The sequence below is a fragment of the Cupressus sempervirens genome, chromosome 9, assembly GCF_028749045.1.
Source record: "Cupressus sempervirens isolate cs-2001-9-10 chromosome 9, ASM2874904v1, whole genome shotgun sequence".
Classification (NCBI taxonomy): domain Eukaryota; kingdom Viridiplantae; phylum Streptophyta; class Pinopsida; order Cupressales; family Cupressaceae; genus Cupressus; species Cupressus sempervirens.
The window spans coordinates 491545531-491571719 of NC_143126.1; the positions used below are offsets into that span (position 1 = coordinate 491545531).

General features: G+C 36.3%; 1 protein-coding gene across 1 annotated transcript; it reads left to right on the top strand.

Annotated features, from left to right (window-relative positions):
* The first annotated feature begins 1082 nt into the window (after positions 1–1082).
* LOC149539474 (uncharacterized) lies at positions 1083–24877 on the top strand. Its single transcript, XM_089800716.1, has 6 exons — positions 1083–2003; positions 5415–5597; positions 5706–5807; positions 6152–6457; positions 6591–6755; positions 24171–24877. Exons 1-6 carry the CDS (start codon positions 1767–1769, stop codon positions 24390–24392), a joined length of 1215 nt encoding a protein of 404 aa, XP_089656842.1. The 5' UTR covers positions 1083–1766; the 3' UTR covers positions 24393–24877.
* The last annotated feature ends 1312 nt before the right edge of the window (positions 24878–26189 follow it).

The following is a 26189-nucleotide window of genomic DNA, read 5'->3' on the forward strand; positions in this document are numbered from 1 at the left end:
AACTATAAATCGTATTGATATGGTGGCATTCTCATCCAGATTAATGATAAAATTATGTTTTGAAATATGAAAATATAAATACTTAGAAACATGCAAATGTAAAACTATTGTGAAACATTCAAATCTAAAACATGCAAACCAAAACTATTTTGAAATATGAAAATCTAAAACTAATATGAAACATGCAAATATAAAACTAATTTGAAACATGCACTTTTAAAATATGTAAATGAGAAGTATTATAAAATATATAAATCAAATAGATTTTGAATACAAATTTAAATCTAAATCAAACATGCAAGACTAAACTATTAAATGCAAGTCTAAATAGTTATGAACATAATTCTAAATCTAAATGAAATTAATTAAAATTGAAATCTAAATCAAAGTAGAATATTATAACTAATTTTGAATTTCAATTTACATTTACCTCTAAATTTAAATGAAAATGTAAATAAAAAATAGAAATTTCACCTACAAAAATGTTACTCCAAAACTTCAATCTACTCCTATTCAAAAACTCCAAGCTAATCCTCCAATAACCTCCACCTTTTCCTTCCTGCAAAAACATAAAATGAAAATGAAATGGTGAGCCTTGGTTTTATAACTTCTGAGAGGCTCCTCATATCCTTCAACAGAGGTCTCTTCACATTCCACGAATTTGTTTCAAATTCCCCCACTCCCCACAAAAAACAAGTATGAATGTGCATGCAAAATTATATTTAACAAAAAAAAAATCATATTGAAATTATTTCGCCCTTATTTTTTCAGGCTCTACTTTTTCGGGCCCTATTTTTTCGGGTCCTACTTTTTCGGGCCCTATTATTTCGGGCCTATTATTTTGTTTGTAACTCTCACCAAATCTTTTTGATTGTCAAATGGCATTCCATTATTTAATTTCGTTTGTAACTCTCACCAAATCTTTTTGATTGCCAAATGGCATTCCATATTTTAATTTTGTTTGTAACTCTCACCAAATCTTTTTTCCTTACACGAATTATTCTTTAAAATATTCTTTGTTTCTCCTAATTCTAACCCTAACCCTAACTATATTAAAGAGACAAAGTAAATATGTAAAGATGTTTAATATAATTTATACTCCGATAATACCACCGTATATGCATTATGAAAGCTCGATTCTTCAAATAATATTGGGAGAAAGTTGTATTGAAATATACAAATTTCAACAGTCACATTTAAAAAATAAAATAACCCAGTTGCCTATTTATGAAAACAATGGATCTGCTTGCCTCCCAAGTAGGAAAGCTTCCATGAATTGCTTTCTTTATTCTTCGGATGGGCTGCCATTCAACTTCCTTTCAGGACTACAAAGCCAAGGCACATATATCCAGTTCGGGGTCCACCTGACCGTTTTTCACCATGATCTTCCAATTATATCTTCATTATTCTTCTTCCCTGATTGTAAAATAAATTCTATTGACTGCGATTGTTAAAGCATGAAAGCTAGCAAGTAAACGCGTTTTGTCACCATTCCAATTCAAAGCCTTTTGCCAAACAAAGACACATAATTTAAACCAAAAACAAAACCACCATTTTCGTCTTCTGTAACCTCCCTTCGATCTATGCCATTCCCAAAATGTGTTTTCTTAGATCATGAAATCCATGTCAATAAACGATCTATTCTTGGAGCGTTTTTATCGAAATTTTGAGTCTTTTCCCGAAGCGCTCTGCGGGAGGAAATTTTAACAATCGGGGCATCGGAGGTCTCAGAGTCGAATCTCAGCTTGGGTAGACTTTTTTCTGGTATGGCTGGTAGGGGCTACAGAAGGAATACTCCTTATCAGTATGGAGAAAATTATAGGAACAATAATGAGAATCTGCGCGGAGAAGATTTTTCGGTGGAGGAAGACTCTTCATTGGCAGCAGCGATGAGGGATTCTTCTGCGCACAGGGATTCCTCTTTGTCGTCAGTGTATGGTGAATCAGCTTACAGGGAATCTTTCAGGAACAGATATTCTTCTAATACACCTTCGCCTCTACAGGTTTCTTTTTTTTTTTTTTTTTCCTCTTTTGGCTATATACTGATCTTTTGTTGTAGATGAAACCGGATGTGATTTTAGCCCCCGACAGAAGAAAAAAAATCCCACTAGTATGAAAAGCAATGTTTGTTATCAACTTTGGGGTTATTGGAATTTGTTTTTGCAGCATCGATCACGAGAAAGGGTTGCAATATTGCAAATTGGCTTGTTTTTGCGCGTCGTTTGATGAAAAGCCCGTTTTTGCAGTATCCAATCAGTGAATGGGCTGCAAGATTCCAAATCTAATTTTCTTGTACAATTTATGTTTGACGAAAAGCCTATTCCTCAGTACTGACTAATAGATGAATATGCACATTTGTAGATTGTCTGCACCGTTATTGGTTTCTTTTGTTTTCTTTATGGAGAATTTTGAAAAGATGGGGTTACAGAGACGCTTCATTCTTAGATATTAATGATGCATTGTTATATTTGAGTGGGTTCAAAACTTGGCTGCTGGATTTCTCGAATAAGGGACGACATTATAGGTGATCTCAATGACACGAGGATTGCATCTACTTGCTCGGGGTATTGCCCTAGTGCTGCAATCTTAGGGAAGTCTTGACCGTTCTACACCTAACTGGGTTTACAAAAAGGATTTATGATTGGCGACAGATGTTGAAAGTGCCATGACTGCTAATTTAATAATTGGATCCTTCATTTTCATCGAGAATGCCTGCCCCCAGCCATTTGTCGTGGCTGCTGTGCAGTTGGGCTTTGGACACTGGTTTCCTAATAGCTATGAAGTTATGAACTATATTTTGAGTCCGAAGTATTAGCAGCTCGAAAGCAAGGAGAAAGGAAACTGGTTTGAAAAATGTTATGTTAGCGCACAACCCTGATCTGTAATTAGCAAAGGAAAATTTGATTCAATTTACTACATGGGCTTTAACATTATTATATAATCCAGTTTCTAGCTGCTGAAAAAACTTACAGCTTAGTACACGACAAGAGACATCAAATATATAAAAAGAAAACCCTCCTGGAGGAGAAAAAATTGCACAGGAAAAAGGATGCCACAAATGTCCTGGGATAAAGTACAGATGTACAGCTTAGCATAGAGTCTTTGCTCTCTGAGCATGGGAATCACATTTTCTTTGATGTTTTCTATTTTCTTCTGGAAGTCACCTAGAGATCTGTCTCTCATGGAGGTGGTGGTATTTATTTATCAAGATGATGGTCGGACTTTGCATATCCGTAGTTTTGTTTTTACCATGCAGACCTATCTTAGTGGTTTGGAAACAATATTCTGTAGCTGTTATCTGTTTCAGGTCATTACACCACCAAAGCCAAGAGTACACTGAGATTGATTGAAGCAGACATACATCCTTGGGTGCCTGGATTATTGTACATTCAGTAACTCACCAATCAGAGATAATAACAAAAAAATAAAGGAAAGGATCTAAAGACTTGCATACAACTCGTTTATTCAGTAATAAGAGATTTCCACAATCCATGGTATTAAAATGTAGCTGCTTCAGGATTAAATTGCCTAAAAGATGTTTGTGTCTACAAACATTCTGGATCAGACTCCATGATCCATCATCAGGATGAAGATAGCCAAGAGAATGAAAAATATCACGAATACCACAAGTGAATTAAAACATCACTGTTACCACTGAGGTTTATAAAATCATACAGGATAATGATGTATTTAATCAATGTATTTTCTATGAGCAATGCAGTGATGGAAATGCAAAGATCTAAACATACAATTTATTTCATGTCACAAAGAATTTCTTTATTTACTTAAATTTGTATTTCGTTGATGTCAGATCTTAATTGGCTGGTAAAATTCAATTATACAGTGTAGGTTCGTTGGTTTATTGTTGAAAATTGTTTAAATTCTAAGACATTTCATAGCAAAGATTGACTATAGGCCAATTTTAAATCCATTGAAGTAATGATGAGGGAGCTTTAAAAACAAACTTACAATAAAAGGTCTTTTCTGATTAATGATATGTTACAGAACCATAACTACTAGATCTGCATCCTAAAAGATTGGTGTGGGTTCGGGTATGCCAGTATGGCAAAAGAATATTGGGGTTGGGTATGTTAGTACAAAAGGAATTCATAAATTTTTATATATTTACATCCTAAAAATGGGAACTTAGTTCAGAATACTGCATCCTAAAAACAGGAGTCAAGTTCTGAATACTGCATGGAGCTTAAAAATTAAAAATACTTCAATGTCAATTTTGAATGTCATGATAGATATTCAGTGTTTGATACTAAATAAATCAACAATTAGTGTTGTATGGACCTTTTTAAAAGTCATTTACATTCACATTGAATGACATACGTAGATTGGAAGAATCACAATGAGTGTCCTGGCACTTCCACTAAAAGTATGCTGACTTTTGACTCCTTAGAAATGAATGTTCCTGGGTAGTAGATGCATCCAACTGAGTATGCACTGGCTCTACATTCCACAGCTTTGTTTCTCCTTCTTCATTGTCATTTTGTTTTTGTAATAGAGGGCACAAGTTGAAATGCACATAAACTAAGTCCTCTCCCTTTTTTGATACCAGTCAGTTTCACTTTACAAAATAGTATGTACTTGTATTTTGCTAAGGTGCTGATAAATTGGCATCATTTTGAGATAAAGTTATAAAATTATAAATGAAACTTCAATCTTGAGAACATTTATTTCAAAACTGAAATAGAAAAGGAAACCTAAAGAAATAAAACAATAAATGCCACTTTTTGATTGCCCTTGATTTTTGTTACAATTTTAGTGGAAAGGCTTTTTTGCCCTTAGGTTGATGGGTCATTTTGGGATTATAAATTCCCATTCCAGGATTGAGTGATGAGGTTGTAGGGAAAGGGTTCCAATTATAAAGATTCAGTTTATGATCTAGTGCAAACGAATTGTTTGTAACTTGTGGTCCAGGATGATTTGTACCTACTAACCCCTACCTAAAGGAGTACCTTTATTTAGATCTCTATAGCATACCTTCAACCCTACCAAACACTACACAAGAAATGAAACCAATAGGGGCATTGGTACTGTGGCTTCTACCTTTTAATCCAAAAAGCAAAAAGTTGGAGAAAATGACTGATTAATTGCATAGAGGAGACAAAGCCTTGTTCGTAATAGATGGAGTAGTTTCTAAGATAAGCAACTACTTAACCATAATAACTAGGTCTCTTACGTGGATAGATGGATAAGATAGCTCACCAACATTTATTTGTTTTTCTAGCAGCATTACTTGAAATGCATAGTTTTGTGTCAGAAGAATGAAGATTAAATTTGATTTATCTCATTTAATTTTCAGGAATTTAAGAAGTTGAATTTTGAGATTTTTGTTGGGTTCATTTGGCTTCTTTGTTGAAATCTAAACCTACTTTTATTATTGGTTTGTGGCATGTGCACAGAAAACTTATACTCCAAATGAGCCGGCATCTCTAAAAAGTCCAACTGAGTCAAAGACAGGCTTTTGGAGTGCACTTGCAAAAAAAGCAAAATCGGCTCTTCTCGAAGAGGGCAGTCCAATACAATCACCCAAGTCGGAAACAAGAAGTGGATCCCACTTGCAACAAGCACAAGCAAATATTCAGGTAGTATCCTGAATGCAGTCTGCATATTTTAACTACAAGAGAACAATTCTTTTATCATTTAATAGTTATGAGGAATTGTGTTGTAATTAGAGGTTTTGGATTTTACAGGCTAGCATGCCTGAGAGACGAAAGCAAACAGATGCCCCTGTGATACAGAAAGGGATAGAAGCAATTGCTTCTTCCATTAACTTTATTGGTGGTGCTTTAGAGGTGATTAGCTAGTAATTCAAAAAATTAGGAATTGTGATTCTTTCCATGACTTCAGATGTGATTCTGTTGAATTTAACTTAGTGCGAATACTCTAATTTCTGGCTGCTTTGAAGTTTGAACCTTTGAGTTTGAATTCTTCTCTAATTTTTATTACAATATGAGAAGACAAGTGAGACAATACAAGATGCAGTTTTTTGTCTTAATGTATAATGAAATTCTTAATTGTTATATTCTGGTATTTCTATTTTTACAAATGCCTTCGGTTGTAGTATCTGGTGAAAGGAATATTCATGATGTGAGAAGGCTTACTAAGTGTTTTCCATAATTTGTGGAGTGTCTTACAGGAGGGGCTGAACATTGTTGAAAACAAAGCTTCAGATATTATATCTGACACTAGACGTTCCATAAAAAAGAAGAGTGATGGTGGTGCAGAAATTAAAGCTTCAGACATTATTAATGGGCCTCGACAATCTACGAAAAAGAAGGCTGATGCAGGTGTTGAAAGTAAAGCTTCAGAGATTATCTATGGAACTCGACAATCTATGAAAAAGAAGACAGATGCTGGTGAAACAATTAACTTCCAACGACAAAGCAAGAAAGCACCTGCTGTGGAAACAAATTATGAGACACAACTAAAAGCTTCTCGCGACGTAAGGTGGCAGTACGCAGAACTGGAGTCACAATTTACTTTTCTACAATGCTTTGTCTAGTTCTTGATCTTTTTATAATTGATTATTGAACATAAACGATGAAAGATGATTAGGATGGTTATTTGTATGGCAGGTTGCAAGCGCAATGGCTGCAAAAGTTAAACTTCTTCTACGCGAGCTAAAGACCCTAAAAGCAGATCTAGCATTTGCCAAGGAACGCTGTGCACAGTTAGAAGAAGAGAGTAAAGTACTGAGGGAAAGCCTCGAGAAGGGTGATAGACCTGATGAAGATGACTTGGTGAGTTCCTTATTAGTTTTAAACCTTTTATCCTCACAGAATGTGCGTGCCGACTGATACCCTGCAAAGCAGAGACAGTCCCAGTTGAGCTGATTTTTAATAAGATTAAAGATTGTTAAGAATACATTTATATTGAAAGATGAGTGTGTGTGGATTACAAGTAAGAAAACTACATATTTTGCAGGGCACATTGCATATCAAATCATGGTTCGTGTTTGGCAGTTGTTTTATGTAGCATGGATGCAATCAAAGTTGATAGCTTTATATGGGCGATATGAAATTATTTTAAACTAATACTCTTATTCAACATCCAATAAGCCATAGTTACAAAAGAAAAAAGGGTGGAGACTCAGGTCCTTTATCATTCAAATGTTGGAAAACAATTGGTCATTTTTTTATTATATTAATTTAGAATTTGAATGAAATATTCGTCGATTTTTCAGTGTATTTCTATGGTTACTGTAGTTACAACATAGACTTATCATATTTTTGTAATGCATGTTTCAAATTTTTAATTCTAATGCCCTCCTTTTTCTATTTTTAATTTTTTATTTAAAGGATAAAATTTCTAATTCAGATAAATGTGATAATAAATTAATCACCATAATTTTTGTTCTATTTCTCTTTCAATTCCTTTTATAGGTACTTCCTGAAGCATTTTCAGGAATGGGGGATTTGGTACAGACAGACCATTTTCAGTGTATTGCATACATTGATTGCATAGAGCAATTGTGAGCGTACACGAGTTTTACCCCTCCTTCAGGACGATGAGCAAGCCATCACCAAATTATTCAGGATGACGAGCAAGCCATCACCAAATTATTCATGAAGGCATAGTTTGACTTTAATGGATGTCCTCTTATTGCGGTTTTGGCTCATAGCTCATGCCTTTTACTGGTTTGACATGCCTTTTTACAACCCATAAAAATACTTGTCAACGAGGTTGGTATAGCAGATTCCCAATCAACCCACATATTGTGACAGTGACACTTCTTTAGAGGGCTGCAGATAACTCTTAAAATGGAAGGAAAAACTCTCTCGTCCCTTGGATCACAGATTATTCTCTTGGAGAAAATACAAGAAACAATCTTAGAAGAGATAAATTATATCAACTCCCATCTATGAGAAAAAATAGGTCAAAGGGACTCAAAAAATACATTCAATCACAACAGAGAAATAAGCAAAACCAAAACCCTAGATTACTGGAATGTTTTTAAAGCAGAAAAGAAACATAAGCCTGCCAAGAAACTTAAAAATTTAAATAATTCAGACGATTTCCTAGATTAATTTAAAAGACAAAATTGTATGCAACTTCCTAGATGAGTGATTTAATGTATAATTTGAAATTTTTAGTCATAAATTTTCTCATCCATACCAACCAACAACATTCAGATACAGAGGCAAACTCAAAATCATTTCCTTGCATTTATCTGTTATGCTTTTGTTTCAACTCTAGAGCTCACTATCGGATTGGTTAGATTCATTCTAGTATTATTAAACCTTGTTACACGGCTAATCGCTCCTCCCACCCACCCTACTGTTCTAAAGCCCTATAAGAATGATGGAGGCTTTGTGCTTTAAGGCTTGAGAATACTGTATAAAGTTGAGGCTTGGATGTATAAGAACATTTTTCAGTTAGGAATGTAGAAGCAATAATCAGCAAAATTCCTGACTATACCTGATTAATCCTCAATCCTAGAACCAGCTGATTTATTTCCTGAGTCCTGATTCATGAAAATATTGTTGATCTGATTTTCTATGACTTTTTTTGCACTTAAAGTGCATTAAAATCATATTAAAATCCCTATATAGTGGCATTAAAACATAGAAAATAATTGCAAAGACCTAAAAAACCCTAAAAAAACTCATAAGATTGACGAATCACTCAGAAATAGGGTTGTTTTCAAGATGAAAATAAAGTCAATGTGGAATTGGCATGGAAACAATTTATTATTTGTCCCTTTAGTTTTCTTCCTGAACTCTAGGAAGCCCTAAACGGAGGAGCAATGGCGGTCATCAACCGAATTTGAAAGGTCCTCAATTCATCTTAAATTGTGAGGGGCATGTGAGATGGTGTTGAAGCTACTAATGATCTTTCCTAAATTGTAGTTTCAATATGACATGAGCTCTCTGTATGCCTTGCCCCATTGGTTCTGATTCGATCAAATATATAATTAATATTATACTCTTATTTTAAAACTATAACTATTATTCACTATTATATATAGCCCTTTAACGAGGAAGCAGTGGACATGTATAGTTTATATTTATAATTAATAGCTTTCTCAAATATTGAACTATCACTACAAAATGCCTTCCCTTAATCACAATGAATGCCTTGGATCACTTCAAAATAGTTTTCACTTTTAATAAATTCCACTTTTGATATATTCCTACCAGTAGCTAGATTGCTCTCTGATAAATTTTGATCTCAGTTGCTTCATGGACTTGGCTAATATTTGATCCGACATAGTCACCTATTTGGTGACTGTCCTATTTTAAAATCGGATAAGTTCTGATCCTAGTTACTTCTTAGACATAGTAGTATTTGATATTATAGTTAGACAGCTATTTGGTTACTGCTTTCTTAAAAAGTTAATTGAACATTTGCCTATGTATCAGTAATATGAATATAATTGAAAAAATCTATTTCAACAAATTCATTTTGATCTCAGATTTTTCATGGACTTGGCGAATATTTGATCTCACACTAAGGAAACTATTTGGTGATTCCCCTGTTAAAAAGTAAACTGAACATTTGTCCCATCAACAATATCAATATAAACGATAAAATCTAGTTCCTAGAATTCAGGAGTTAAATTCTATTTCTCCTTTCTATAACTCTATGCTATGAAAATGCCCCTAAGTTTTTTAAGAAAATAGTTTGTCTATTTTTTACTACCATTGTAAACATTTTTTAAAAAATTCAAAATTTTCCCTTTTTTTTCTTAATTTTCAAAAAATCTAATACTTTTGGTTTGTTGATTAATTTTCCAAGTGATTTTGCTCCTATGGTTAGGAATATTTCCCCAGCCTGCATGCTCCAGGCAGTTTTCCATTAAATTTGAATTCATACTTAGAATCCTCTCTTGTATAAAACACTGAGAACCCACAGGGTTATACTTGGCAAGTCATATATATTAATATTTGTGCACTTTGTCCAAGTAGGGCTTGACAACATTGGTAATAGGGAGCAATTGAAGTAAGCAAATGGGCTGTTTTAGCACTACAATGGTATTAGGGAAGTAATTGGTAAAATACTTGCTTGTTATTAACAGAGACCAAGAGGTCAATTTATAGAAAAGAATAAAGTGATGTTTCCTTAGGAAATTATTAAAAAGAATAGAAATATTCTATTCTAACAGATAAAGCTAAAAAAGTGAAAGCTAACTAAAGCTAACTAGATATTTACAATAGATAACCATTAACTAATAATAGACGACTTATCTAATATTGTAATACCCTCCCTTAATGGTTAATCTATCTAGAACACCAAGCTGTTCTCGGAATTTGACAAACTTATCAGAACCAAGAGGCTTGGTGAGAATGTCTGTAGTCTGATCTGTGGTAGGAACATACTGCAGATCAATAGTCTCGTCTTCAACCAACTGTCGTATGTAATGACAATGAACATCCACATGCTTGGTTCGTTCATGAAAGATTGGATTCCGTGCTAACTTGATAACGCCTTCGTTATCAACAAACAGAGTAGTTGGTCCTGTTGGTGACATTTGCATATCCCCAAACATCCGACGAAGCTAAATAGCTTCACATCCTGCCTTAACGGTCCCTTTGTATTCAGCCTCTGTAGAAGAGAGAGAAATTGCTTGTTGCTTCTTGCTGGTCCATGTGAGTAGCAGAGAGGTAGATGAGGCTACCTACTAGTTGCCTGTATGTAGTATCATCAACGGAAGGAGAATCAGACTTTGCTGATAACTTGAGACCTTTCTCCATAGGTGTAGATGCAGGTTTGCAATCTTGCATTCAGAATTTGTCTAACAGGGCCCTGGCATATTTGGACTAAGAGATGAATATACCAGAAGATTGTTGCCAAACTTCAACACCTAGGCAATAATGCATGAGCCCAAGGTCAGTCATATCAAAAGACTAGCATAAGTTCTGTTTGATTCCCTAAATCAAAGATGCGGAACTGCCAGTGATGATCAAATCATCTACATAAATAACCAGAAGGATGATGTCATTGTCAGTAGTCTTGATGTATAGATTTGAGTCTGAAGAACTCCTCTTGAAGCCTTGATCATTGAGGTACTTATCAATCTTGATGTACCATGCCCGAGGGGCTTGCTTCAAACCATAGAGAGCTTTTACTAATTTGAGAACCTAATGGTCTTTACTAGCAACCTTGAAACTAGGAGGCTGCGTCATGTAGACCTCTTCATGGAGATCACCATTCAGGTAAGCACTCTTTACATCCATCTGATGGACCTTCCAGCCAAATTGTGCTGCCATGGCTAGGACTAATCTGATGGTGCTCATCTTTGCTGTAGGAGCAAAGGTCTCCTCATAATCAATGCCTTGACATTGAGAAAAGCCCTTTACCACTAAACGAGCTTTGTACTTATCCAAAGTACCATCTGATTTGTATTTGATTTTGTAGGCCCATTTGTAGCCAATGGGTTTCTTCCCTGGTGGAAGATCAGAAAGGACCCAAGTGGTGTTCTTCAGCAGGCTCTGGTGTTCAATGTCATGGCTTGTTCCTACTCTGGAATTCCTTTAGCCTCAAAATATGTTTGAGGTTCAAATACATTGTGAATGTTGGCCATAAGAGCAAAGTTAACAGAATCTGTAGTATTGCTCTTTTTTCGAGCAGCGCTCCCATCTACGAGCTCATCATCATGAAGATCAGCAAGTGTCTTAGCCTACCACTTAGGCCGGATAGGAGAAGGACCAACAGTAGTACTAAGAGATGTTTGATTAGCAGGATCCGCATCAGAAGAAGCTAGATCAAACTTAGGTGAAGCATCTTCAAAACGAGGTGATCCTGCAGGAGAAGCCAGAGGAGTCTGTACAGGTATCACTGGAATAATTGGAGCTGTAGGAGCTACTGGAGCCCTCCCATCAGGTGGACCTAATGGAAGCCGAACTCCCAAATCATGAGCTTGCATAGGTTGGTTTGCTAGATCAGGAACAGGAGAAACAGGCATGAATGGTCCTCGTTGCTCATCAAAGACTACATCACGACTGTATATGAGATGAGATGTCTCAACATCAATCAGGCGGTAGGCTTTGTGAAGACTGTTATATCCAACAAGCATCAGTTTTTGACTCTTGGCATCCAACTTGGTTCGTGAAGCATCAGGGATCCAAACAAAAGCAAGAGAGCCAAAAACCTTTAGGTGACTGATTCTGGGCTTGCGACCTGACCAGGCCTCTTCCGGAGTTTTACCTTTGACAGCCAGTGTGGGTGACCGGTTCAACAGATAAACTGCAGTGTTAACTGCTTCTGCCCAAAACTGCTTCGGAACATGTCTGTGTTCGAGCATGGAACGAGCCATCTCGGTGATTGGCCTATTCCGACGTTCAACTACACTGTTCTGTTGTGGCGTGTGGGGTGTGGTGAACTGGCGTTGGATGCCATGTGTATCCAAGAAGCTAGAGAAAACATTAGAACAAAATTCCCCTCCATTCTTTGATCTAAGAGTAATAATAGATTTCCCAGAGTCTTTTTCAACTAAGGGTTTAAACTTCTGAAATACAGTAAATGCATCGGATTTCTTTTTAAGGAAATACACCCACATTTTTCTACTGAAATCATCTACAAACAATAGAAAATACCTGTACCCAAGAACAGAAGGAGTGGCCATAGGGCCGCAGATATCAGCATGAACAAGTTGAAGTACCTGAGAAGCTCGCCAAGAATCGCCACTGGGGAAAGGTGGGCGATGTTGCTTCCCAGCCTGACATGCGTCACAAACTCCAAGGTGTTGAGTTTGAATCTTTGGCAAACCAAGAACAAGCTCATCCTGAGCAAGTTGTGAGAGATAATGCACATTTCTGACCCCAAAAATCTGCAAACAAAAAAAATTTCTGACCAAGAATCTCGAAAAACCCACCAAGAATCTGCAAACAAAAAAAATTTCTGACCCCAAAAATTAGGGTTTCAGGCCAAAAAACCAGTCTGCGGATTTGAAGGTCAAAGCAACAGAAAAATGGTGTTTGCAGGTCTGAAAAGACGATTTTGATCAGAACAGGGGCGTTTTTGCCTGAGACAATATAGGCAAAGAGATTTTAGCATAAAAAACTGTGATTTCACCCTCAAAAACGCTGTTCCTTGACTGCAGAAAAACAGATGCCAAAACTGAAACCCTAATTCGCGATTTTCAGATATGATGAAGATCCAAGTTGCAGAAAAACAACCTCCAGATCTGCGATTTTCAGCAGCTGAAAAATGACAGTGAACACAAATTCTTCAAAAAATGGAAATCCCTAGATGGGTTTTTGAGAAATCGCAGAAAAAATTCCGAAAATTTTGAAGCAAATAATTTCAAAAAAGAAATTATAGAATTTTTGAAAAAACTTCAAGTATTAGCTCTGATACCATATTACGGAAGTAATTGGTAAAATACTTGCTTGTTATTAACAGAGACCAAGAGGTCAATTTATACAAAAGAATAAAGCGATGTTTCCTTAGGAAACTATAAAAAAGAATAGAAATATTCTATTCTAATAGATAAAGCTAAAAAATTGAAAGCTAACTAAAGCTAACTAGATATTTACAATAGATAATCATTAACTAATAATAGACGACTTATCTATTATTGTAATAAGTGAAAGCCTTTTGGTAGTTTATCAATAGGCATGGTATCACAGCAGCCTCACTTATAGTAGGCATTACAAGAATTTTGAACCTATTTAGTATATAACATTCTTCTATGATCCAGAGCATTAGAGAGAATTTGATAAATGATAGAGACATCATTAAATTAATATGCTAAGATTAGCAACTGCTTCATAAACTTTTCCCAGTGTAACGAAGGATAACAAACTAGGGCAGTTGAAAATGACTTTAGTGGATAAAGCTAAAACGCTCATACCCCAGAAGAGACTATTAAGTACAAAATAATCATCAAAGTAAAGAATTCCTCTCAATGATTTTGTTGCTGGACACACCGAAATGCTGAGCAGGGGGTGGGGGGAATTGGCATGTGAAAAAACTTTAAATTATTTCTTTTTAATGACGATCAGACAAGGAAAACATGCACCAAAATAGTCAACACAAGAACACCAAGATTTTATGTGGAAAACCATGGTGAGAGTTAATTCACATGATATGATTCAAGAGTTACAATACATGTTGTAAGGCTCTCTGCTTAAGGAAACACATGGCGCATGTTGAGGACTTGCTGAGCAAGATACGATTGTATGAAAACTTGCTAAGGAGGTATGCTAGCTTAGAGTAGGATACTTTAGGAGTACAATAAAAAATAGAAGCATCAACTGCTATAGAGAAGCATGTGTTATATGCTGATGTTGCATACCCTCTGTGGCACAATTATCTTGTAAACCAACTTCACACTTTTCATCATTGTCTGATTTGATTCCCATCTTCTTTTTTCGCACCAGTCAAATGATCCATCCTTATTTAGATATATCCTCTAGTACACTTCAAAATACTAATTAGGTCAACATCAATAAGATCTAGGAAGAAATGTGTAGTATCACATGGGCCGGCACCAAATCACTGATCCATGACACAGAACATAGCGGACCATGCAAGGAGGTTACTTGATCCCAAAACAATCTCATTATGTTGACACACTTGATACAAGTTCCAAGGCATCATCTGCAACATTTCCACAACCCTAATCAGGTAAGCTCAATTATACAACACCTTACAAGTCTGCTTTCTAGCTTATTTTTCCAGCAAGCATCAGATGATCCTTAGTCAAAAACAAGAGGACACATGCATGAGCAATTATTATGAGTTGTGGATCAACTCAAATTGTGGGCTTTCCACCAGCAGTTCAATGCAGTGAGCTGATATTGAATGTGCTAAGAATGCTTCCACTTGCGCTAGATGCATCATGAGTCATGGACCTAGCATCACCATTATCCATCATCGTAGTCAAATCACGAAGTGTTGCATAGAAGTTTGCACACTTAGGGAGTACATCCCAAAGTTTGGCTGCCCCATCCATGTATTCATCATCCTTGTGTGACAAAAGGCGCAAGTTGGTATGAATGTAGACCAACTCCTCAACTTTCTTTGATCTCAACCAGCTGCATTTCACTAAATGGATATAGAAGTATGTACTCCAATTCCTTTCAGCAGTAGAATAACTTGCAACGTGCATTCACATTGTGTTTACAAAATTAATTTTTGAAAATTAAACATACAAATGAAAAGTAAATGACAATATGACAAATGTTTTAAACACTAGATTGTAGAATACATGTTGTAATCTAAAAACAAAAACCAAAACTTACTTGTGAGAGGATTTTGATTGCAAGAGGTTGTAGATGCTTATATGGCTGACCATACATGTACCACCATGTGATTGCTCCTATTTTATTTTGGTCCTTAATTGCAAATGGAGTAAGCTTTGCTCCGGAAGCAAATAAGCCAAACTCTAGCCTCACCTTTTCATGCATTTCATTATCTTTGAAGATTCTTGCAAAAGCTTTGGAGCACCCATTAGCAACCTTTTCATCAGCATATGGTGCAATTCTATTTGGCATAGAAAGTACCACCTCGCTATAATACCTCGGAGATAAAGCATATGCAAGTAGGTGCAATGGGGTGGTCATCTTCTCCCAATGATGAATAATTATTGCTTCCACTTCATTGCATAAGGCTTGACATTTTGTAGGGTCACTCTTATGTGCTTGTATAGAATGTTTTACCTTCTCAACCATGGTGTCCATGCCATCATACACATCTCCCAAGCAAGGTGTATCAATATCGACAAAGCGAAGCATAGTCATGATGTGCTCGCTGATATCCAATACATATTGCACATGAACCCACCAATGTTCATTCAAGATCATACCCCTAATCTTTAGGGCTCTTTCTTTATTCGAAGCCTTCCATGCACCCCACTGAGGACAGATGACCGTTTGACTCAAAGCATCTTTCACCTTGAGAAGTCGTCTCATAACAATAGTATGAGATGCAAAACGGGTCTCAACAACCTAAGCAAGTTAACAATATGTCAATTGACTATGAAATTATAAATATTTACTAAATTACAAATCCATGGAATTTAATAATTGCAAAAAATTAATTTACCTTTAGCAACTCCAATTGTGAATATGTTCTAAAAATGAATTGTGACATGTTGTGGTTAGTCACAAACATTTGTATGTCCTCTCCCTCTTCGTATATTTGCTTCACCCAATCTATTTGAGTGCCAATTTGTTGCATAATCAAGTTGAGGGAGTGTACAACGCATGGTGTCCAAAAAATATGGTCATACCAACCCTCAATTAAAGCACCAGCTCCCTTGCAATTTTTGGTATTGTCTGTGACAACATGGACCATATTCTCACTACCCACCATATCTATGGCCTCAATGAGAATATTAGAGATGAATTGTGAATCCTTCACCTCCCCTTGACAATCAATTGCCTTTACAAACATTGCTTCTTTTGGGGACACTACGATCACATTAATTAATGGCCTGTTTCTTGTATCTTTCCAACCATCAGACACAGTTGTCACACCCAAAGTTTTCCAAGAATTTTTAATGGGTTGAAGTGATTTCTCTATAGAAATTCTCTCCTTTTGCAAGAGTGTGGTACACACCTTTTCATACCTAGGACTAGTGTAATCATCTAGTGCTTCTTTGATGGATTTTACCATTTCCCTCCAATATGATGATCTTACCAGGTTGAAAGGAAGGCCATTAGCATAGAGGCAACGTGCAATGGCTTCATCAACACAGTCTCTTGCCTCCATTTTAAATGCAGAGTGCAATGAGCCTCTTTTTCGGTCTGCTGCAAAATTTTCTACTCCATCCTCCTCTCCCGGTACAAGTACTTGCATGAATGGATGTTTGGAAGATATAATTGGTTCCTTTTCAATGGATGGTTGCATTTTGTTCTTTTACAAACAAAGCTATCTGTGCATTAGACGACCCCTTCTCGTCTGCACCTTTGCACATTCCAAAACCGTCACCAGTAGGGCCCATGAAATGAAATTTTACCTAAGAATAAGAGCTATTGAAAGGGTTTCCTTTATTACTTTGACAATAATTATAACTCCAAATATAGGAGCCACCACCTGCAACCTGTGATATTCTTGTTGTATGTCTCCATAGAGGAGACCCTAAAACAATTTTTAAATTATCCCCTCCTTGCCCTACCATTGAACTTTGACCTTGTCCTCGCACTGAACTCTAACTGCTGGTGGCAACCATTCTTGCACAATACAATGTAGTTTCTAATAAGAAATTAATTAAATATAAATCAATAAAAAAATTATGAATATCAAGCATACAAGTAAAAAACAATGATACACCATTCAAATAGATACCTAAACTTGTTTCTCAATTTCTTAAAAAAATTTTGAAAAAAAAACTTTCTTCACAAAGCTGAAAAAAATCATCAAAATCTCTAAAAAATTCATTGAAACAGTCAAGAATGGGATAAAATGCTTACCTCTTGGTGTTTTAATGAACTTGTGGAAGCCAACTCTTGCCCTATGAAGTTCCTCTTTGAAAATAATCAAGTTGCCTTCAAAATGCCAAAATGGAAGCCAAATGAAAAAGCAAACCCAACTGCAAATAAAATGATGGTTGAATTGTTAAAAGGCCTCTATTAGGGCCATTTTAGGGTTTGGAAAAAAAAAGTTTTTATAAGCCTAAAAGGCACCTGTTTTAATTGGACTTAAAGTGAAAAAAGCATTTTTTTGTTTTCTTTCCCTGATTTCTCCGGAGGTGCCCGAAAGCGCCTGGATGCCCTGTAGATGCCATCCACAGGCATCCGGATGTGTACCGAACCGTGTTATAAGCTTCTGTCTGCATCTGGATGCCTGTGGAAGGTATCCGGGCAGCATCCTTAGGGCTTTGCCTCGCCTCCGCGTGCTCGTCCACCTCCGCCTCCACGTCCACCCTCTTGACCTGCGAATCAGTATCTTAGCTTAACAAACATCTGGACTGATATTCTACCATGGATACAATTGATGAACTTCTAGACTGTCTTGAAGCGTGCTGATTATATCCCAAACTCTCTCTCTAGATTGTCTCACCCACGACATCTGCCAGCCTCTCCATTAACACCAGTGACAACACTTTGCAGTACTTTTCCCCTTTATCATTAATGGCAACACATTTTTAAAAAAAAATTCTGAACTTTATTTGTATAAATTCCTTTGACAAACAACTTATCTGTACAATCTCCTCCCCTGTGACACTAAGGACAAAAGGGCATAATATCTACAATACCCCAAAAATAGTACATATGCTCCCCCTAACTGTGTACACTTATTAAAAATTTACCCCCCTTAGAGATCCCTGAATAATGATACTATGTAGATGAAATCTTCAACTATAAACCAAAATGGGTAGAGAGTAGTTGCTTCATCAACACAATCTTTAAACTCCTTTATTCTTTCCTTTAATTTATCATGCACATTGGCACACTGGTCAAATACTTTTGCCATTCTTTATCTTTCAACTTCCTCATAGTCTCTTGTTTTTCCTTTTACTCGATATGTGAGGAATATTCTTGTAAGGGATTCATCAAGAGTTTCATTTTTGGTTCCAGAACAAGAGAGGAATGCAAGTTCATCTCAGGTTGATTTTCTTGGATGATTGTAATTGCACCTTCAACGAGACTTTTTTCTAGTATCTCCTTCCTCGTAGACAAGTACAATATCTCCAAGTTGCAGCTTATGAAGTGGAGAGATGTTTGATAGATCAACCTGTCCCTCAAGAGTTGGAATTTGCAGCAACTGAGGTATTACCACAAGTTGAAACGGATCTGCATGGACAAAAAAATCTTTTAATGAATTTGCTACTTCTAAGTTGCATGCAAAAGCACCTTGCTTCTCATCTGACTTCTCTTTGGATCCTTGGACTTTCTTAGAGTTGTCATCCATGTTTTGCTTGATTTCCATTAAGCACATCTGCAGAAGCAGACCAGAGGGTCTATCCATCCGCGGTCGTCTCCTTCTGTGACTGACTTCTTTTTGCCTAGAAAGGACTCCTGGTCCTTGTTGTTGGCGCTCTTTGTATCTTTCTTCTTCTTGTTTTTGTTGCTCGCTTTTCTCGGACATCATTTGGTGCTCCTGATGTTGTCAGATATGTTGTTGTAATCTTCCAGTTCCATAGACCTTTTGGTTGTCTTTTGTTGGATATTAATATTATTATCTTATCTTCTTTGCAATATTGTCTTTCGTATTCTACACAGGGGAGGTGTTTTGATTTTTAAATGCATTTGTTTTGTCTAGAGGAGAGACCTATAATGTCATGTTTTTCTTCACCAATCTCCTCATTTTGCTTATTGTTCTTCTCTCTATCTTATGTTACAGAAGTATCATAGGTAGGTCAATGTCCTGAGTGGATACATCTGGAATATTGTATAGCTCATCATCATCTGAAAGAGATTGCTCTTCAACAATCATTTCAACTTTCTTCATCTCATTTAGGATGCTAGCAGTTACTTCTTCAATTTGTTTCTCCATTCTTTCTTTCTCTTCTTTATCCATCCTCATGAGGGTATTCACTCTTTGTTTGGTATGGAACTCTTGTGCCTGTCTTTGGGATAATTTATTACTTTCTTCATGATAAGTGGATGATGCTGTCTTATCTAGTGCTTTTTGCCTCATTTTTGCTTCTTCCAATACTGCTTTTTGCTGTTTTCATTTAGTATGCCCACCAGACTCTCTGGAAGTTGGTCCAGGATATCAGTGAGAGCCACATTGTATGTCATCAAGTACATTACTATTGCTCTTTCAATAGTGGTTGTCAGCAGGACGCATGCCATCATAAAGATTTGTTGCATCTTTTAATTGCCTGCCTTGTGCAATTGTATTCAATGTTTGTTCTAGTTGCTCGGGTGCATCCTGTGGATCCCTTTTTGTCTTCATTCTTTGCTGCCATTTTCTTCTCCTTGTCTGGTTCTCTTCTTTCTCGTTTCAATTTAGATGGCTTTTCTTCCTTCTCATTGTTTTCCCTTTTTGTCTGTTGCATAGGCCTCTGTATCTTCCTTTTTGTAGTTTTCATAGGAGCTGATTTCTTTCTGCGAGATAGTGCTTAGGGAGGTTTGAATGACTCAGGCGGTGCAACAGTAATGGAGGTGGACCTACCTATCCTTTTAGGTCCTTCTGGAGTTAGTTGGGATGGTAGAAGGGACTAGTGGTACCACTGTAGGACCCATAGATGTTCCTTTTGGAGGAATACCCTTCGATAGGTTCTTTTGAACGTTTTTGTTTATGACCTTATTCCTTCTGCAACCTATTTAGGTTGAGAGACTTCATAAGATAATTTGGGAACCCAGATTGCCCTAGGTTCAACTGCTTCCATGTAGCACCTAGCTTTGTCCACCATGAAGTGACGTTCTTGAAAATTTCAAAAACACTAGAATGCATCTCACTTTGTAATGTTTCAAAGATGCTCCAAACACAGTATTGTATTGTTGAGTATCTGGAAACCTCTGCGCGTAATCCGTAATTTGTGCAGCTACTAAAATATCTTTTTTCCAAATCACTCCTTTCAAACTAGGCAATTGTTTTAAGAAGTAGAACGAAAAACAAACAATTAAGGTAGGTACCGGAAACAGTGGCTGGTCTTCTTTTGTCTTGTACAAATTCTCCTTTAATCACTGTTGCAGTCATAATCCTTTCCTTTCTTCACCATCTAATAGGCTGTGAAGATGGCAGTGGCGGACCCCTTTGTGTGTAAAATTAATTTCATATGCTATACCCATTGCAGCATATTGGACCCCTTGGTCAGTAACGTCACCAACAGTTAGGGTTTGTTTGCCAGACCCAATTCCTGTGAGTCTTATAACCTCTTCACTTTTGATGCACTTTAATGCAGGTACATCTCCAGTGGAGCATATTATGTAACATCTTTAATTCTTTACTTTGTAATCTTATAGGGTTGATCAAGATAAGTGAAATTATCATGAATCTGACTCAAAGCAATTCTTGCTCATTCATCTTTGTGTATTCTGATTTGAGTAGAAAATTGTTTATTCTGAAATATTCCAATATTAACTTACCATATTCACCTAATGGCGTGTGGGTGGACTGACTTATATCTCGTGTGCAACACGTTACTTGGAATACTGGAAAATGCTCTATTCTTGTCAGTTAGCATATGGAAATAGGGATGTCTACTGAAATTGGCATTTTTTTCACAATTATTGAGAACTTGAGGAGCAACCATTATAGGGTTTGAATTTGTAACTACTAGGATATTGATTAGGTGTTTCAATTCTTTCAAATCTCTCTTCTTGGTGTATCTCTTAATTCTTCTGCCATAGAGCTCTGTGATATCATTGTAAGGTAGAATCTTTCAGCAGTCCTCCACAAGATATAGTTCTACTGTGGAATTTTTAGCAAATGTCATGATAACAATCTGCCAAATGAGTCCTATGATTGGGAAATTTTCCTTCACCAGAATGTGATAAAATTTAGACTATTTCATTTGAATGAATAGCATGAAAGGAAAGTTCGGACCACTATAATCAACACAGGAACACCAAGATTTTTATGTGGAAAACCGATTGAGGGAAGAACCATGGTGATAGTCAACTTACACTATATGAAACAAGTGTTACAATAATTGTTTTAAAACTCACTGCATAAGGAAAATCACTACTCTTGGAGAGGACTTGTTAAGCAAGATACAATAATATACTAACCTGCTAAGTACACTATCTCAGAGCAGGATACACTAGGATTACAATAAAAATAGAAGCATGACCTATTGTAGAAGAAGCATCTTTTATATGGTGATGTTGCACAGCCCATTTGTAGGACAATTATCTTTTCAAAGTAACTTCTGCACATTTCATCCTTGTCTGATTCGATTCATAACTTTTTTCAACAACACTTAACTAATCCGTCCTTATTTATAGTTATCCTCCAGTACACTTCAAAACACTAATTAGGTTGGCATCAATCATACCAAAGAAGAAACATGTAGTATTACATAGGTTGGTCTGAAATCGATTGATCCATGAGATATAGAACATAGTATACTATGCAAGGAGGTTAACTGATCCCAAAAGAACTCCGTTATGCTGGCACACTTGATACAATATCGAAGGCATTGTCCACAGCATTTCAACAACTACAATTGAGTGGGCTCAAGTATACAATACCTTACCAGTCGGCTTCCAACGCACCAGAACTGTTATGAGCTGGGGATCAACTTAGACTCTAGAGTATAATTTTTTCAGGATATCCTTCAAAGAAAATTATTTCAGCATATCCTTCAAAGAAAATTATATAGGTCAGGGTCAACCACAAACAGAGGAACTTATGGTTGTAGCCCAAATATCAACACAACTGTCAAAATTGTTATCTGTTTGACTTTGCACCAGCAGGGAGAAGCCAGAGTCATCATGCAGACCAAAATGAAGGCATTGCAGACCCTCAACAACCTCTCTACAACCATCCCTTGAAGAAATCACTCATTAGATGCTGACACGAATGAATTTACTGAACAGATAGAAACAGGGCAATCTGGATAGCCTGTGACACTTAAATATATATGATATAACATTGCAGACCACCAATATTTTTGAAACACAAATCACCGAATTTTTTTAGTTAATACCTTCCTGAACATGTTCCTAAATCTGCCCAAGTATATCAATCACAGCAGGAGAATGAAGAGCATTATAGTGAGTCGACTATGTTACATTTCAGAGTCAGACTGTAATCTGGGGATAAAAAATATGTAACTTATTCTGCACAAAAGTGTGTAATTTGAAAATCACAGAAAAGATTGCTTATACATTATCAATCTTAACTCCAGATCCACATATCTAGAACATTCAGTGCAGCAAGATGCCGACCGAAACACTAACTCCCAGTCATAGAAAAATGCACTGTTAAAGCCTCAGACAGATTTCCTTGATTAAACAAGTATGCATTTGGTCATAAATATCAACCACTTACTTCCTTGAAGATGAGGCCATTAACAAATGGAACTGCATCCTCTAACAAAAGCTTAAAGCATATGTAACAGGGTTTTATCATATACTTACCAAACATCCAGACTGATATTCTGCCATGGATATAACTGATGAACATTCAGACTGTCTTCAGTCACACTGATTATATGCCAAACTCTGATGAACATTCAGACTGTCTTCAGTCACACTGATTATATGCCAAACTGTCTCTTCAACTGTCCCATCCACAACATCTGCCAGCCTCTCCAATTACACCAATGACATCAATGACAGCACGTATTGAGTTGACGTCAATGACCACACATTGCAGCACATATTGTCAAAAGCTCCAATATGGCATATATCAAAACTGGAGATCAAGACTGAAAATCAGCACTTTATGAAAGAGAGAGGCATTGTTAAATATTAATTTACATTCACATTATTTAAAGACTTGTGCAAGGGGAATCAGAATACTTGACCCAACACATCATTAACGCTATTCTAATGTAACTTTTAATGTTTGCATGCTAGAATGTGACCGCATTATGACTGTTGGTGGTGCATAACAATTAATCTGTGGATATCTAACATGTACATATAATTGAGCATCTCGTGAGAGGTATTCAGGCTAGGTTTTTGCTTTGTTCTGCTGCATTTTATGAACGAGATTGATATGTTCTCAGCATTTCATGTGTACATCCAATCTCAGATGTGATTCTGGTACAGTTTCTATTAGTTAGATGATATATTACAAAACATTTTTTCTATATTAAATGACATGATATGCATGATTCCAAGAAAATTACTCTGAAGTTTGAACAAATCCAGGGTGGTGGGTAGGGCTTTCCCTTCATTCTCGGGCTGAGACATTTTATGTTGTACATTGTGGGGTCTGATAGTCTTGTATAAATTTTCTGCTACAGTTTCTACAAGTTAGATGATGTCTACAATTTCTGTTCTATGTGAAGTAACTTGATAAAATGATTTCAAGAAATTGTGTCTGAAAAATTCAGGTGGGGAAATGGGCCAGGGCATTTTGACTAGAAGATTTTAGGGTCTGATAGGTCTTGTATATTAGTCTATTGAGCTCTGGCTATTTTGAAGTAGTCTCAATGAGCAGTACATGGGGACTGTTCTTGAAATTTATCAAAGCTATGTTGCGCACATCAATGGGGTCTCTGAATTGCAAATTTGAAGTTAATTGAAGGAGACATGTTTGCCTTGGAACCTGTGACTCATGATGTCATTTCAAAACGAATTATTTCATGCGATGACATTCGCATTATGCACAACTTATGATATGTCTTGTTCATTTTGCAGGTACGGCTTCAGCTGGAGACATTGCTAGCAGAGAAGTCACGTCTTGCACAAGAAAATGCCAATTATGCCCGCGAGAATCGATTTTTACGTGAAGTAGTTGAGTATCACCAGTTAACTATGCAGGATGTTGTTTATTTGGACGAGAACATAGAGGAAGTGACAGAAGTTGGTTTAGATCCTCTCAGAGGAACACAAAAAGAAAGGCTTCCTTTTGAAAAGTAAATTTTATCATGTCATCAAGAAAATCCAGCTAAAGTGCCATCACTTGCTTATGCAATCAACATGTGATTACCTTGGATGGTATATATCCTGAAGTGACAGCTTTCAAGTCCATTGGAGAGATGAGGATGGTGAATCTACATCTCGAGAAGTCAAGTTCATGTCTGTGATATTGGTTGTGCCATTGGAGTCAGCTTGGTGGTCTAAAACTTTTTGATAAGAGGCATGCTAATTGGGTGTCATCTTCTTACTTCCATACAGATTGTTGTGTATTGTTCAGGCTGTGCACTGCTGCAGCTTTGGTATAATGTATAATAGCTTCATCCAATTGTGGCCTTGCCTTATGGTTTGTATGCACACGCTCTATTCTTTTTCAAAGGTTCTAATTTCCATTGTATTTTCAAATTTATTTTATTAGCTGTAATGGCTTTCAGGTTTTGCTCTAATATTTAGAAATGAGTCAGATGTGATAAGCACATTTTTCTTCATTTGTCGGTTACTAAAAAGAATTGTATTGTTCTGAACTGAACTCATCTTTTAATGCTTGTATAGATATTTTCTTGACTACAACTGCTTATGAACTCAATCAGTTTTTCCTCCTGGAATCAGTAAACAAATAGCAAATTTTATTGTCAAACATATACCTTTTAATTTATATTTGATTAGTTTATTTTAAAGCAGATCATTATAGTAATCACAAGTTTCAGCTTGGAACAGCTCAATATGTTTCGCAAGGCAGGTCTATCAATTATGTAACTAATAAAAAATAGCTGATGAGCACATGGGGCTAATTTGGATCATTTGGGATTTGAATGATCAAATCTATGGGTGTTTGAAGGCCTCTTGACTTGTGAAGCTTTGTTGGTAATTGTCAGTAAAAGTTCTCTTGGCAATTTTAATTTGACAGCAATTTATCAATAATTATATATCAAATAGATGGACAGAAATATGTCAGGAAAACGTTTGTTGAGGGCGTTCAGAGATATTCCTGAGGGATTGACGAGAAATGCTATTCTTTTAAGGATTAAAACACAGCAACAAATTTTGCAACAAAGAATCCAGAATATGCAGATGTGTGAGGCTTGAGATTGATGTTGCATTTAAAGGCAAGTAAAATAATCTGTATAGATTGCTATATACTACAGGATCAACATCTATTGCTTTGTATTTGTGACAACGAAAATAAACGAAAGAATGAAATACTCTGTGATGGGGAATTGTGCAAATGATATCCACAAATAATTGATCTTGCAAAAAAGTTTCTTTTATTAATAATTTTCTAGGCTGTTTCAAATTACTAGTTGACTTTTTTAGTTTTTTGTTAGATGGTATGGGACCTGTGATAGATGGGACACTTGAACCTCTGTACACAGCGCAAAAGGCATTTCGGGGATGGTGGGATGTCCCTTGGCCGTTCTACACAAATTGAGGGAATGTGGGAATGTTCTAGAATGTCTGTAAAAGTGAAAATGGTATGAAACGTATAGGTGATGCTTGACTGTGCCCAAATTCTAGAATGTCCCTAAAAGTGGAGATGGTATGAAACGTATAGGGGACAGCATGAAACGTATAGGGGATGCTTTGCTGTCCCCAAGGTGGTCAGATGCTTCAGATTCATAGTTAATTATTTAAGTTATATAAGAGTTAACACTAACAACTATAATTTGGATTTCCTCTTTCATTGTTGAAAAATTTATGATATTAGAGTCAGATGAAAGAGAGATTAAAAGAGATTAAAGGTGTATTTACCATGGTCTGCTACAGAGTGGTACTGTGTGAGAAGTACCACAAACAATTTTC